At 52.0% G+C, this 14,359-nt stretch overlaps 1 protein-coding gene across 2 annotated transcripts in view; it reads left to right on the top strand.

Annotated features, from left to right (window-relative positions):
* Window positions 1-1,126: 1,126 nt before the first annotated feature.
* SLC6A5 (solute carrier family 6 member 5) overlaps window positions 1,127-14,359 on the top strand; it is a 57,054-nt gene continuing 43,821 nt past the window's right edge. The window contains exons 1-5 of one of the 2 annotated variants that reach the window (XM_059407037.1): window positions 1,127-1,345; window positions 2,725-3,261; window positions 6,073-6,211; window positions 8,961-9,092; window positions 9,433-9,606. In XM_059407037.1, coding sequence (XP_059263020.1) covers window positions 1,343-1,345; window positions 2,725-3,261; window positions 6,073-6,211; window positions 8,961-9,092; window positions 9,433-9,606 — 985 coding nt within the window. In that variant the 5' untranslated portion in view covers window positions 1,127-1,342. Of the gene's footprint in view, window positions 1,346-2,724; window positions 3,262-6,072; window positions 6,212-8,960; window positions 9,093-9,432; window positions 9,607-14,359 lie in introns of those variants that run through there. The other variant, XM_059407046.1, reaches the window with a different exon arrangement.

The following is a 14,359-nucleotide window of genomic DNA, read 5'->3' as shown; positions in this document are numbered from 1 at the left end:
TCTTTGTGAAGGTGTCTTCCCTTTCTTCTGATCGTAGCCGTTGCTTTGTACTAACAGGAAAGTCCATCTTTAGGGCCACCCCTCGCTCCCGCCGCAGTACGGTAGATCATCCTGTCCTCCTGTGGCTTCCCGGTTGCCCAGCCGTGCTGCCTGGTTGCTGGAGATCGCGATTTGAAGCATTTCGCAAACCTTGCACTTCCACCGGCGGGGCTGTGGTGGGGTTTTATTGAGGGTCTATGAATAAAGAATGGGTGTCTTTTGACTTTGAAAGTGACCTAAGAACGAAGTCACTCTTGAAAATAATTTCCTCTTTATTTCTCGAAAGTATTTTCAGAGGAGCCTAAAAAATACGAGAACAGTCACAATTTTACCCAGAATGTCTTTTGTGTTAATAGAGATAAAACAGGAAGGCAGGGGCGCCTGAGTAGCTCATTCGTTAAACGTGTGCCTTGGACTGAAGTCATGGTCCCAGGGTCCTGGGATCTGGCCCAGAGTCGGGATCCCTGGGAACCTGCTTCTCTCTCCCTCTCCCACTCCCCCTGCTTGTGTACCCTGTCTAGCTGTCTCTCTCTGTGTCAAATAAATAAAATCCTTTTTTAAAAATAGGAAGGCAAATATTAGACCTCAGTTTGTAAGCGAAACCCCTAGTTTTCTGGGAGGGCTAACAGCCCTCTAGCACTGGTTGTCTCCTAGGGTAAGGCTGTGAGGATCTGAAGTCCGCATACACGCGGGCAGGTACATCTTTATAAATGAAAGACAAGTGAGCGCCAGCCATCCCAGAGCTGTGGTGCTACGTGCAGACCCTCGATCTCTGGGTAATATTGTGGACTCCGCCCGGCAGATCGGAGAGGCAGATATGGGATCTAGAGGAAGAAAAAGACGGAAATATGACAGTGATTTAATTCCTTCCCCCTCTCCCACCTCATAGCCCAATCCGCTCTGTTGGCGGCTGCGCCTCGCCTTGGGTGCAGTGGGACGTGTCCCTCCCATGTTTCCCTTAATTAGGAGGAGGCAAACTTCTGTCATCCCCTCCCGCCGGCTTCGGTTTAGTAATCAGACCCACATGAGTCACGTCAAACACGCAGCCCCCTCCCGCCGGAGGGACAACTGGCCAGCGTACTCTCGGCTGTTGTCCCTTTAAAACTCGAATCCAAGGGGGTAATGATTTATCAAACTTGTGTTATCAAGAAAATGTCAAACGAAGGGCACCTTGCTTTGCACTGACGCAAACCTGGCCTTTCCCAAGGAGATATAGAAAGCGCCTCTCTTGCTGGAGTCAAACCCAGTCTTGTCAATAGCTGGTTTCACTCTCAACCGGTTCAATCTGTTGCCCGTGTCAGACATGGTGAGTGTTTGCTTTTGTTCTTTTAAGAGAAGAGGGAGCTGAGGGTGGAGGGAGGGCAGATTCGTTTAGAATACTTCTTTTTGAAGTGTTCTGTGCGTTTTGGAAGAGGAAGGGAGGGCAGTTCTCACAGCTGTAGGTATTTTGTTTTTTGTTTTTTGTTTTTTTGCGAGCACCACTTGAGGTTGGAAGAGTTTCCTGAGTGTGGAGGTTGGAGGGATCTCTTAACTGGGACCCTGGGCACTGTCCTCGGTGTTGAAAGCCAGGTGCCGGTACTGAGGCTAGGCGCTCGGAGTCCTAGAGGCTATTGAGATAAGAACGCTTGCTGGAGCCACGGTACTTAGATCTGGTGCAAATTAATGAGTTCTGTTCTGTGCATTTATGAAAGATGGTTAGATGAGATGTGTGCTGTTGAGGTGAAGGTTATATGACCATTCTTACAGTATAGTAGTAAATAATAGTGCTAATTTTTAGGGAGCCCTGAAAGATAACAGGAGGAGAGGAAGCAGACAGAAAAAGCACCGCAGGCATTTCTCTTCATTTGAAACTCAATTGAGAAAAAGCAAATGAAAATTAGTCCTGAGTTTTGGCCCCCAAGCAGGTGTAGGGGCAGGAAGGACCATAGACTCCTGTGGTTAGTTATTGGAGGGAGAAGGAGAATCCAAAAACTTTGCATGCTGTTTTACATATCTGGGAATCTGGAAGTGTGTAGGTTGTATAAGATAACAAACCTGGTTACTCTCTTGTGTTTTACATCTGGTTTATTATGGTGGTTGTGGGGTTGTTCTTGTTGTGTTGATTGCAGCCCTTACCCCTACCTTTGCTACCTGGAGGGTAGGGATGGTGCGCTGGGATTTGCACAACTGATTTGGCCTGAAAACCGCGCTGGTGCCAGGGCATCAGCTTTGTGGCCACAGCTTGCCTACCGCAAAAAAAAAAAAAAAAAAAAAAAAAAAAAAAAAGCAATGTGCATTATTGAATGACAAAGGAAATGGGGCGGAAAATTAAAGAATCTTTCTTACAATGGTGATGGGGAGGTGGGCACCTACAGCCGTGTTGTGAAATCCAAAGAGAGCAGGGAGCTCATGGCTGTAGGGTTATTTCCACCCTCCTCTTCTCCCCCCCCTCCAAAAAAAAAAATTCTATTTCCCACGATCAAAGAGAGGAATAGTAACCGCTTTATGCCATCTGGTTATTGCCAAGACGGGCAAATTGGGAAATAGGGTTTTTCTTGGAGAGGAGAAAAAAAAATTCAGATTCCAGTTTATTCCGTAGATCTCGTGTCTGGACCAGAGTGGTGAACGTCTTTATATGCAGGTACAGGTATTTTAAAAGCAGCCGTGACTTTGTGTGTGTGCACGAACTTCACATTGTATTTGCAGGATTGCGGTGCTCCCAAAGAAATGAACACACAACCAGCCAACAGCCTGGGGGCGGCGATGGCGGTGGGCCACCGCGATGGCCCGTGCGCACCCAGGACGAGCCCGGAGCAGGAGCTTCCCGCTGCCGCCGCCGCGCCAACGCCGCGTGTGCCCAGGTCCGCTTCCACAGGCGCCCAAACTTACCAGTCCCCTGACCCGCGAGCCTGCGAGACCGAGCGGCCGGGAGTGGGGACTTGCAAACTCAGTAGCCCGCGGGCGCCGGCGGCCTCCGCAGCTCTGAGAGACTTGAACGAGGCGCGCAGCGCGCAGGCCGCCGCTCCTTCTGGGGCCGCCGAGCCCGGCAACGCTCTTCATTGTAAGATTCCGGCCCTGCGCGGCCCCGAGGGGGATGCTAACGTGAGTGTGGGCAAGGGCACCCTGGAGCGGAACAATACCCCGGCTGTGGGCTGGGTGAATATGAGCCAGAGCACCGTGGTGCTGGGCACGGATGGAATCACGTCCGTGCTCCCGGGCAGCGTGGCCACCGCTGTCGCCCAGGTAAGCAGGTTGCGCTCAGCCCGCGCCGCCTCCTGCTCCCTAGGCGTGCGAGGCGAGCGGGCTGTGGCGGGTGCACGTGTGCTGATGGGGAGACCGGTTGGCAGTGCCAGGTAATGGATGCGGGAGGCAGCTTTGGGGCTTCGGAAGCTCGCACTGCGCTGGGGTCCCCGGTTCAGGGCGTGAGGGCCGTAGTGACCCTGCCAAAGAAATTGAGAACTCAGGAGCTGCCACTACCCGTCCCTCCCCATTCTCGGTAGTCTCAGACATTGGTGTGCAGCTTCATTAAGCAGTTGAGGCAGATAGGTTTATGAAAACAGGACTCCCCCTTTTGTCTATGACCGAGCCTTTTAAAATGTTTTTCCTTAATTAAAAAAAAATTAAAAAGGGGCACCTGGGTGGCTCAGTCAGTTGAGCCTCCGGCTGGATCTCAACATAGGGTCCTGAGTTCAAGCCCCACGAGTGGGCTCCACGCTGGCCAGAGCCTACTATTAAAAATAAAAATTAAAAAACAAATGAATACCGCGGAACACAGCCCCTGCCTCCCCTCCTCCCCCGCACGGCAGGGAATAACAGTTTAAGTATCTCAGCCTTTTCACTCAGAGTTACCAGTTATCATATAAGAACTCACTGATTGATGAGAGGTGGGTTTACATGAAGCTGCTTCGAAGCTTAAGCTTCAGGACCCTTCCAAAACCCAGCATCTTACTTCGTTATCATAACTTTGTATATTTTGGTGTTCTTATTTTAAGGGGAAATATCTCAAATGAGTAAGTTCCATGCCCCACAAACCTGGACCCACCTCTGGATTTGATCTTTTATGCTCAACCAGAGGCATGAAAAATCCACAAAATCCCAATTCTGGGTTAGGGATAAGGCAGCTAAATACTGGTCACTATTACCCTCTCTCGTGGGCTCTTGTCTTCTTCCATGTCCCTGCCATCCCTCTCCTTCCTCTGATCTCTTCCCTCCTCAGTCCGGTCTCACCTATTTTAGCTCTTCCCTCCCCACCCCCAGTCTTTCTGCAGTCTCCTCCCCTTCCCTGGGCTTGGGGGCTAGGCAAGCATCCCGTGGTGGGTGCCCGAATCAAGACATCTGCCTGTGTGAGATTTCAGATTTATACAGCGCTTGTGTTCATGGTAATTCTAGTGTTTGTAGGTACACACACACACACACACACACACACTCATCCACAGGCTCACACTGCAGGAGCCCAAATATTAGAATAAGAACTAGAAATGAATGTACACGGAGGCTTTCCCACTTGCCCCTGTTTTGGGAGTCCACTTCTGGAGCATTTGTCTGTATATATTAGCTGCCTCTGACAGCATGTGGCCCAATAGTGTGAACCCAGGTGGAGGCAGAAAATTGTTTCAGATGCCTTGCTTAACCTCCGCACTGCGGCAAAAGCAGCTGGAACTCCCACCCCTTTAGCTGGGGAAGAAAGGGATGGTGTGTGGGGCGGAAGGTGGTGTGCCTGGGAGGGAGTATTGGTGGGGGGGATGTTGCAGATGTTCAGAGCAGATGAAGCCCGGTATTTGCCTATCTTCATCTCTGCCCATTTTTCTGTTCTTGCCTTTCTGACACCTACGTTGGCCCTCCTCTCTTCAGAGACTTCCTCCTGTCCTGATAGCTTCTTTACCGCCCACAGCCTGTGTCAGAGTGTGAGACCTACCAGGTTGCTAGAATAGGAAATGAAGTATGACTGAGGAGGCAGAAGCCAGGCAGTGACTTGGGTCCCTGGAACCTTTGTGTGGTGTCCAGGTGTCCTGAGCATTTTGAATTTATTTGAGGTGGCTTCACCCCCGTCCTTTGGTGCTTAGTAGTGAGGCATTCCAGAACAAGGTATTGCCCCTAAGAGAGCATCTTAGGGTGAATTTGGAGAGGTGAGCCTCAAAGGTCCATAGATTGCTGGAGCTGGAAAGTGCCTCAGGGGATAGTTATTCTGAGCCCCTCGTTTTTTTCAGATGGGGGCACAGAGGCGCGGAGAGAGCAAGTGGCTAGCCTGGGATTATCCAGTGGTAAAGTTTAGACCAGAACTCAAGGCTTTAGATGTCCTGTCTCTTCTCTATCCTTCCTCTTGTTTCACACCCACGTCTCCCTCCTGCCTGTTCACCTTTCCCTGGTGTTGAGAGGTGGCCCCCTTAAATTAGCAGACAAGGCAGGTTCTGCCTGAAGGCGTTGGCAGAGAACGTGAGGCAGGGGCTCTGGCTGGCTTTGGGCATCGCAGCTCTCTTTCTGGACTAGCAGACTCCAGAGGGAGAAAGGGCTGAGGAAGGCCTGTGTTGAGGGTTTAGGGAAGGGAGGGGGTTCTTAGGGATCTGCTTGCTATCTAGGCATGATATGGGGGGGGGGGGGGGGGGGGCCAGAAGAGGGCGGGGGGGGGGGGGGGGGGGGGGGGGGGCTGCTTGCCAATTGAACTCTTGGTCAGGGGTTGGGGATGGAGGGACCTGCTTGCAACCAACCAACAGGTTCAGGGTTTGGGGAAAGCTGCTTGCTGGTGTGCCCTGACTGCAGGAATTGGGAAGGAGGGGTTTAGGGGTCTGTTGAAGAGGAATCTTCAGATCCGAATTGGGAGCCTGCTTGCTGGAAGGCTCTCAGTGCAGGGTTGAGGGGTGAGGGCCCTGCTTGGAGATGCATCTTCTCTTCCAGATTGGGGTCCTGCTTGCCAATGCATCCTCGGTTGGAAAATGGGGGCCTGCTTGCCGGGAAAGACCCTCAGCAGGGGGGAGGGGCGGAATGGGGCCTGCTTGCGACCGACCCCCCTCCCTCCCCCCGGGGCTGTTATCCGACAATGTGCTTTTCCGCCCCCAGGAGGACGAGCAAGGGGATGAGAATAAGGCCCGAGGGAACTGGTCCAGCAAACTGGACTTCATCCTGTCCATGGTGGGGTATGCAGTGGGGCTGGGCAATGTCTGGAGGTTTCCCTACCTGGCCTTCCAGAACGGGGGAGGTACGGCTTTTCCGGTCTTTCCGCCTACGGCGCGGCGGGGCGGGCACTTGCGGGTTGGGGAGGTGCGCAGAGCCCTGGGAGGGGGCTGGGAGGGGAGGCTCCCCCCAGCCTCCTCACGCTCCAGCCCCATCCGGGGTAGGCATCAGTGCTGAGCCAGAGGGCCGGAGGCACTGTAACTGGTTGGCCCTGGATGCAGGAGGCTTTTATCAGGAGACTCGGGAGAGGTGGGCCTCCCTGATCCCCCACTGAACCAGCCCGCGGGACTGGCTCCCCAGCCAAGTGGGCATTGACAGAGGGGAGTTCAAACTCTAATTTCGCTGACGAATATTCTGGTAGCAGCACACTTTATGTGTGCTGTAGTACAGTAGCTGTGTGGTCCTGGACACCAAATTAAGGACGGTTTAAGATTATAACCTGGAAATCTGAGCCTACCTGGGAGACTTTGGGAATGGGTACTTGAGTCAGGCATAATGCAGACTGAGCAAAACACACAGCGTGAGTGGAGAGAAGCCGGGGCTTGTACTCTCAAAAATCTCTCAGAAAAAAAATATATTTTTTTTAATTTAAGAAAAGTTTTTTTTTAAACCCTCTCAGAAGTATCCCCACAGATACACCCTCTTGGGCACGTGCGGGACAGATTTTGACTTTAGCCAAATTGGTAAAACCGGTTTCCGTTTCATTGGTCTTCACTGGGTGGAAGAAGCTGCTTTTGAAGGAAAATCATTTCAGAAATGGTAAAGATGCGGGTTAGGCACACGCCAGCTGCCAGTCCGCTAGAATCCCCTGTACGGTCTTGTGTGCTCACCAAGGAGGAGGGACCCAGCACCCAGCACGTTCCAGGTCCCTTTTGTTTGCCCTCTGCCACCCTGAAGCCGCTTAACCAGAGGCTTGCCCGCCCCACACTGCCCAAACTAACAAGTTCCCATCTCAGAATAGGAATTTGCAACCTAGACTCCCTCCTAGGGCCAAAGAGACCCTCACCCCCGCCCCCAGGTTAGGATTTTCCTATTTTGTTTTCCTATTCCGATTTTGTTTTCTTTTGGGTGGGCTCGGAACAGGAGACAGGTGCTTCCCCCTGGGGTGATTAAAATAGAAAAACAGGCCTTCTCCCCTCTAATTCCAAATAAGGACGCACTGACAAGTACTTAGGAGGACTGTAGCCCCTTTGCAATCAGAGATGCCCTAGAAACCAAAGAACGTGTGCCGGCCACACAAACCTAGGCCCCCTAGCTGGGTTTCCACTTGGTTTTCAGCAGGAGTCCCAGCTCAGGATTCAGGAATTGGGCTGGAGATGCTATACTAAGGTTTCCATTGACAGCGGGCAGCTGGGTACCGCAGGATGGGGCTAGGGAGGGAGTTTCAGCGGGCGGAGGCGAAACTGCTCCAGTGTTGCCCTGCCCCCTGTCCCTGTCCCTGCCCCTGATCGCCTTTTCTGGTCCTGGGGTTCCAGGAGCTCCTTGTGGAGCCAGGCACAAGGAGGGGGAGGCAGACTCCTCCCCACTCCTCCACCCCCCACTGCAGCTCTGGCAACCCCCTTCTGGCCCCCAGCACTGGAGAGCTCCCCTTGCCTCCTCCTTCTCAGAAACGGAAGAGAAGGATTGCACAATTCACATCTTTCTCAAAAACCCCATCAGGAGAGGCTAGAGCAGGATCCCTGGTTTTAATTTCCATCCACTTGAGGATACTGCTGGACCTTCCCTGGCTGGAGAGGCCTGGGCAGGGGTCCTTCTGCTAGACAGGAAGTTGGAAAGAACAGAGCAGAAAAAAATCAACTTCCCTTCCCTGGAGCCCAGCATTCTGGGCTCTGGCATCCCTGATGTCCAAATGGGCTCTGACCCTTGCAACAGTCTTCCTGGTCCAATCTTTTCAAAGATCATGGCTGTTTCCCAGAGCCTTCCCAAACAACCTACAACAATCATTGAAGGGAAAAGAGTCCCAGAGAACCTCTCTCAGTCTGTGGAGGCCTCCTGACTGCTACTGTCCGGGTTGGGGATGGGTGGTGTTCCAGGGAATCAAGAGATGAAGAGTTGACAGCCCCAGGGAGCTAGATAAGATAAGACACCAAGTCTAGATAAGACACCAAATTAATATTGTCAAGTGCTCAGTGCCTGGGGAAGTGACTGAGGGAGGACAGAGGAGGGAGGCTTCTTGGAGGAGGAAGCATTTGAGTTGACCTTGAAGGACAGAAGGGACTTTTTATGTGGGGAAGGACGTTGAGGAGTGCTGGTGGCTGTAGTGGTGGGGAGAAGGATATTATAGCCACTTGTCTGGCAGAACAGACCCAGGACCCACAGTCAGGAGGTGTGCTGGTAATTCGGGGTATTGCACAGAAGGGCTCTTGGAATCTACCTTAGTAGATGTTAGGTCCTCCGAGGGTAGAGATGCCCAGAAGATTTCACCAAATCTCACTCCAGCATGGAGTCAAAGGTGTGGATTTGTTGCATGCTAAAAGAGCTTAATTTGAGAACATTGAAATGCTATAATAAAAGAAAGAGAAAAGAATAAAACCCAATAGCACACAACCCCTAGTCACCCATCCAGGGGGAATTGGAAAGAGGAATGTGTTTGCAGGGTACTCTTGCATTTTGTAGAGGAGGGCAATTAAATGTCCCGGGGTGCCTTTGTTTGAGCTGGAATATCAAAAGTTTCCTGGAAAACAGGGTGAGCCAGCTCCCACCGCAGAGGGCAAATGTGGTCCAAGACAGCCTTGGTCTCCCAGGGCTCTCACTTGCTGCTCTCTCTTCCAAAGGTGCTTTCCTCATTCCCTATCTGATGATGCTGGCTCTGGCCGGGTTACCCATCTTCTTCCTAGAAGTGTCCCTGGGCCAGTTTGCCAGCCAGGGACCAGTGTCTGTGTGGAAGGCCATCCCGGCCCTACAAGGTGAGTCTACCCTGCCTTCCCGCCTCCTCCGCCCTATCATGCTCTCTCTGGCACCACGTGGCCTCCAGGAGGGCCATCTGCTTTTGTCAACAGTAGAATTGACGGTTTCCTTTATTTGTTCAATTCCACTTCTGAGACCCTCTGGAAAATGACCTAAGGTTGCCTCTGGCATTGTTCTCTTCCCAGGAGAATGCCTCAATTTCCCTGATAGAGTGTCCTCCTCTGTTCGTGTATCCTTGTGTAAAAGAGAGCCACCACCTAGCTGCCCACCCTGCGCCCAACTGTTAGAATTCCCTAGGTTCGGGGTTGGAATAAATCCCTGGAAATTTTGTTTCCGCAGGCTGTGGCATCGCAATGCTGATCATCTCCGTCCTAATAGCCATATACTACAATGTGATAATTTGCTACACACTTTTCTACCTGTTTGCCTCCTTTGTGTCTGTGCTGCCCTGGGGCTCCTGCAACAACCCTTGGAACACACCAGAATGCAAAGATAAAACCAAACTTTTATTAGGTAAGTTTGGATATACCTACCTTAAGTGGCGGGCACAGAGAGTAAAACAACCAACCATACACTTCATTCTCACATTTGTTTTTAAAATATTTTATTTATTTACTTGACAGAATGTGTGAGAGAGGAAGCACAAGCAGGGGGAGGGGTCTCCCCGGTGAGCAGGGAGCCCTAATGGGGACCAGACCCCAGGACCCTGAGTCCTTCGGCTCATGATCTGAGCGGAAGGCGGATGAGATGCTTAACCAACTGAGCCACTCAGGCGCCCCTAATTCTAACATTTCAAGAGCTCATGGCTCAGAGGAGGAGTAATCAAGCTTTGTTTGCTCATGCCTAATGGGTGTTTGTTAAAAATGCAGATTAACAGGCCCACCAGAGAGTCTGATACGCAGATTTGGGCGGGGTTGGGAATTGGCATCTTAGCAAGGTCTGCAGGCAATTCAGTTTGCTTGCAGGGGACAAGTCGAAAGCGATGGGGTCTGAGTCATGTGATCCTGGGTCCACCCTTGACAAAACGCTGCTCAGTGCATGAGGTATCTCTGAGGACAGATGTTCGACTCGAAGACCTCTGACAGAAATGTGGATAATGCAGTACCTAAAATGGGGATGTGCACGTGTGCCTGGGTAGACAGGGAGAGTGCCTGAAGGTCCCCTTCAGACCTGAAATCCCCTGGGACTTGAAGGCTTGTGGGGAGCTTTCCGCTTGCTTCGTCTAAGGCAAAAAGAAAAAGTGAGGAGGAGCCGGGCAGACTTGTGGGCCAGACCCTCCGGTCTGAATGACCTCCCTGCGCCTGACAGGACGTGGGTCTGGGTCAGGTAACTTCACTCTCTGCATCTGTACTTTTGTCTTTAGTCAAGTATAAATAATACTATCCTTTATCCTACTCACCTCACGGGACTGGTGTCAGGCAACAAGAAACAAACGGCATGGGAGCCCTCCAGAAATCGAGGTACCTCGGCCGCCTTTGGTCTCCCGTCGTTTCAGTGGGCGTCAGTAAGCAAGCCGTTTCTTGTTTTCCCAGCAGCTCTATTATTCCCTGCGGTTACCTCAGTCTGCGCTGAGGTCAGACTCCCACCATGTCTAGCTGGTGGGCTCTTGGCTCCTGTGCCCTTTCAGCCAGCTCACTGCAGAGATGCGGGGTTCTTCAACCCTTCCAGTGTATTAAGAGAGAAAGATGAATTCTTCCTTCCTACACTGCCAGGGAGATACACAAACCTACAGGCCCTAACGTACACTGGCATGTTTTTACACATGGGCATGTACATGCACGCCGTGACCACCTACACCTAGAGAGGTGTTTTATTTATTTTTTTTAAAGATTTTATTTATTTATTTTTGAGGGAGAGAGAGCACACAAGTGGGGTGGGGAGGGGCAGAGGGAGAGGAGGAAGCAGGCTCCCCGCTGAGCAGAGACCCCCCCCCCCCATATGAGGTTCAGTCCCAGGACCCCGCGAGATCATGACCAGAGCTGAAGGCAGAGGCTTAACCCACTGAGCCACCCAGGCCTGAAGAGGTTTTGAATAAGAGCTGAAACTAAAGACTTGTGCCCATTCAATTCAAACTGTGTTTACCCGGAAGTGCTCTGGAGTGGGGGGCAGGGATTTGTGGAGGTTCCCAGGGGTGTGGCTCACTGATGGTATGGCCAAGAGTATGTGTCCTTTAGACTCTCTGGGCCTCTGTGTTCTTATCTGCACAGTCTCCGTGTCGATGGGTTCTTGGGCAGCGGTTCTCAGCCCAGGCTGCTGCATATCAGAATCACCCGAGGAACTGACAGATCAAAACGTCACTTAGGGTCCACTTCAGACCAATTAAATGGGACAGCTTGGGGATGGAGTCGAAGAATCTGTGGTCTTAAAGTTCCCCGGGGGAACTAAAGAACCACTGGGTTGGAGTTTGCCCACACCCCTTTGTTAGGATGCCCCTCACCATTTTTGGACTCGAGGACCTTACCTTCTTGCCGCAGTTTCTGCCCCACCCAGGGGTCACCTCTGCAAAGCTGCTCTCCAAGACAATGCCACTTGGTAGCCCTTTGCAGAATCACAACTAACAATAAGCTGCTCCAATGGTTTGCTAGAGCATTTCCCAGGCTCTAGGACCTAGATGCAGAAATACCTCAAGGTCGTCTCAGAGCCTTGCTTGTCCTTGCCAGATCCTGCCTGGGAAGGAAGTGAAGTATCTGCTGAAAAAGGGGCGGCTGGCTTGGTTCAGGCTCCGTGGGGAGTTTCCCTTGAGACTTCCATCAGGCACCGCGTGGGACACGGTGATCAGTGTCCTGTAGCGGTCCTCCAGGAGGGAGCGTAGCTCAGAAACAACATTCTTGTCAGCTGATGATGCCTACTGACATTTCTCTAGCACCTTAACGCTTAATGATCGTAACCACATTTTACATACTGGGTACCGTGGAAACCCTTTTACTCATGTTAAAGCCCCTGGCTTTGTGGAGTATCCAGTCTGGCTCACAGAAACCCAGGAAACATTAAAGGCAGAGTAAGGGCATTAGCAGCTGAGCTCCTAGTTGACTGGTACAAACCATAAAAACTATGCAAGCTCTGAGCAGAGAGGAACAATGGACATTGTTCACTCTGGCTATTCCCTGGAAGCACATGGACAGGCTGGACAGATTTTTATCTCATTCTTAGCAAGTGCTTTACATTTTTTGCCTTTTTTTTTTTTTTAAGCAAGATGTCAATTCCCACTATCTTTTTTTTTTTTTTTTTTTATTTTTTTTTTTTTTTGTCAGAGGGAGAGAGGGGTGACAAGGGGGGAGAGGGGAGGGGGGGGGGGGGGGGGGGGAAGCAGGCTCTTTGCTGAGCAGAGACCCCGATTCGGGGCTTGATCCCAGACCCTGAGACCATGACCTGAGCCAAAGGCAGAGGCTTAACCCACTGAGCCACCCAGGCGCCCCATTCCCCACTATCTTTGTGCAGCTACCCTCACCCCCTACCCCGGTCTGTTCATCTCTGTGCTCTCTGCACATGTCTATGCTCTGTTCCTTGGGCCAGGCTCGCCCTTGTGGATGTATTGGTCCTTCGGGGTCCTGGGCTGACTTGGGAAAGGTGATGATGGTCTGACTTGCAGAGATACTAGCACTTTTCTGGCCCCACTGCTCTGATGGACAAGTCAGGAGTTCAGACAGTGGATATTCCAGATTCTTTCCCAAATGGCCATTCTGAGAGAGGCTTGTTTAGGAAATGGGGGAAAAAATCCCTTCCCCTGGTGCAATGTTCCACTCTTCCACTCCAGGCTCAGCCTCTCTCTGTCTCTGCCTTACCAGGAGAGAGCGGGCCACTGGTCTCAGGAGGGAGGGATTGGCTCGCAGTTAGGACCTTTAGCCTTAGTGGGGAGATGTCTATCCCATGGCTGGCTCAGCCGAGCTGGGGTCCAGTCGCTCTGGTGGCCCACCTCACCCGCGAGGTACCAGGGCCCTCTAAACCACCCAACCCCGGGCTCTGTCCCTGGGCAGAGGCTGGGATTGTAGTGTATTTCGTAAGTTACAGGTTATAAGAGAGACCGTCTTCCTCAGGAGGGCCCAACCCTTCAGGTCTCTGTAAGGGAGAATGGCTAACCCATGCCCTGACAAGGGAGACCAGTCACCGTCCTGTGAAATTTAGGAGCTGGGGTCATTTAAAATGGGGACACCATAAATACCATTTCTGTTTCTGGAAAGGCTTCATTTTCATTAGCACTTTAATTCAGTGATCCTTTTTCCTCCCTTGTCTTTCGTGTGCTTTCATTTATCAATAACTGCCCCAGTAAAGAGAGGCCCATTCCACCAGCTTCCGATTTAGCGACATCCTTTGTTCCGCCTTGCGGGGCCACCGCGTGCGGCGGGCACAGCCCGTCATTCCTCCGCCGGCCCACCTGGAGGCGCCGGGAAGCACGCTGCTGCCGCCCAGCGGTGAGAAGAGATACTGCAGGAGGCTTGTGGCGGCGGGAAGCTCGCCGCAGTGACGCAGGAATGGTGTGACCTTGCGCTGCCGCGGCGAGCAGGGATCCGCAGACATCCAGAGCCCAGAGCCCTTATCTAGCGAAGCTGCCCCGCGTGATTCACAGTGGCAGTTCTGGAAGCAAGCGAAGGGGCGTTTGCCCGCACGTTAGCGACGTCTTCAGTCTCGGGGGGATGGATGTACTTTTTGGCAGGAGGACAGGAAATCACTATCGTGCACACTTAAAAGTGACAGCGAGAGCCCTTTCCGGCCTCCGCTCAGATCGCTGCTGGGGAAGCAAATGCTCCCTCTGGAAATATTTAATAGTTATTGGGCCGGAAGCCCTCTGGAAACCTGTCATTTGATTAGACTAAAAGAAGAGAGTGTTGAATAAGAAGGTATTCTGAGGACATTCAAAGCAGTGGCTCTCCACCCCGGGGAGATATTTCAGGAAACATTTGATCATGTTTATACGTATTTGGGGTTGTCGCATAGGGATGGTGGGGTGCGGGCGGTGCCGGGTGGATGCTCCTGCCATCTAGTGGGCAGAGGGCAGCGGTGCTGTCCAGTGTCCTGCGATGCGCGGGACGGCTCCCCCTGCAGGGAACTCTGGCCCCGAAGTCAGTCGCACCGTTGAAAACCTGGTCTGAAGAACTCATCAGAGGGAAAAGATTCTTACAAGTGTGGTTTTTAACATTTTATCCGATATAGTGAGATCTTCTGGGGGAATGGGTGGGAGGCCATAGGTGGCTTGTGGCTGGCCAGTGGCATTGTGGGAGAGGATGCTAAGGACTAGAGATGCCCACCCCATGAAAAGATGTAACAACGA

The sequence above is a fragment of the Mustela nigripes genome, chromosome 1 (assembly GCF_022355385.1).
Source record: "Mustela nigripes isolate SB6536 chromosome 1, MUSNIG.SB6536, whole genome shotgun sequence".
Lineage (NCBI taxonomy): Eukaryota > Metazoa > Chordata > Mammalia > Carnivora > Mustelidae > Mustela > Mustela nigripes.
This window is presented reverse-complemented; position numbering and strand designations above follow the sequence as displayed.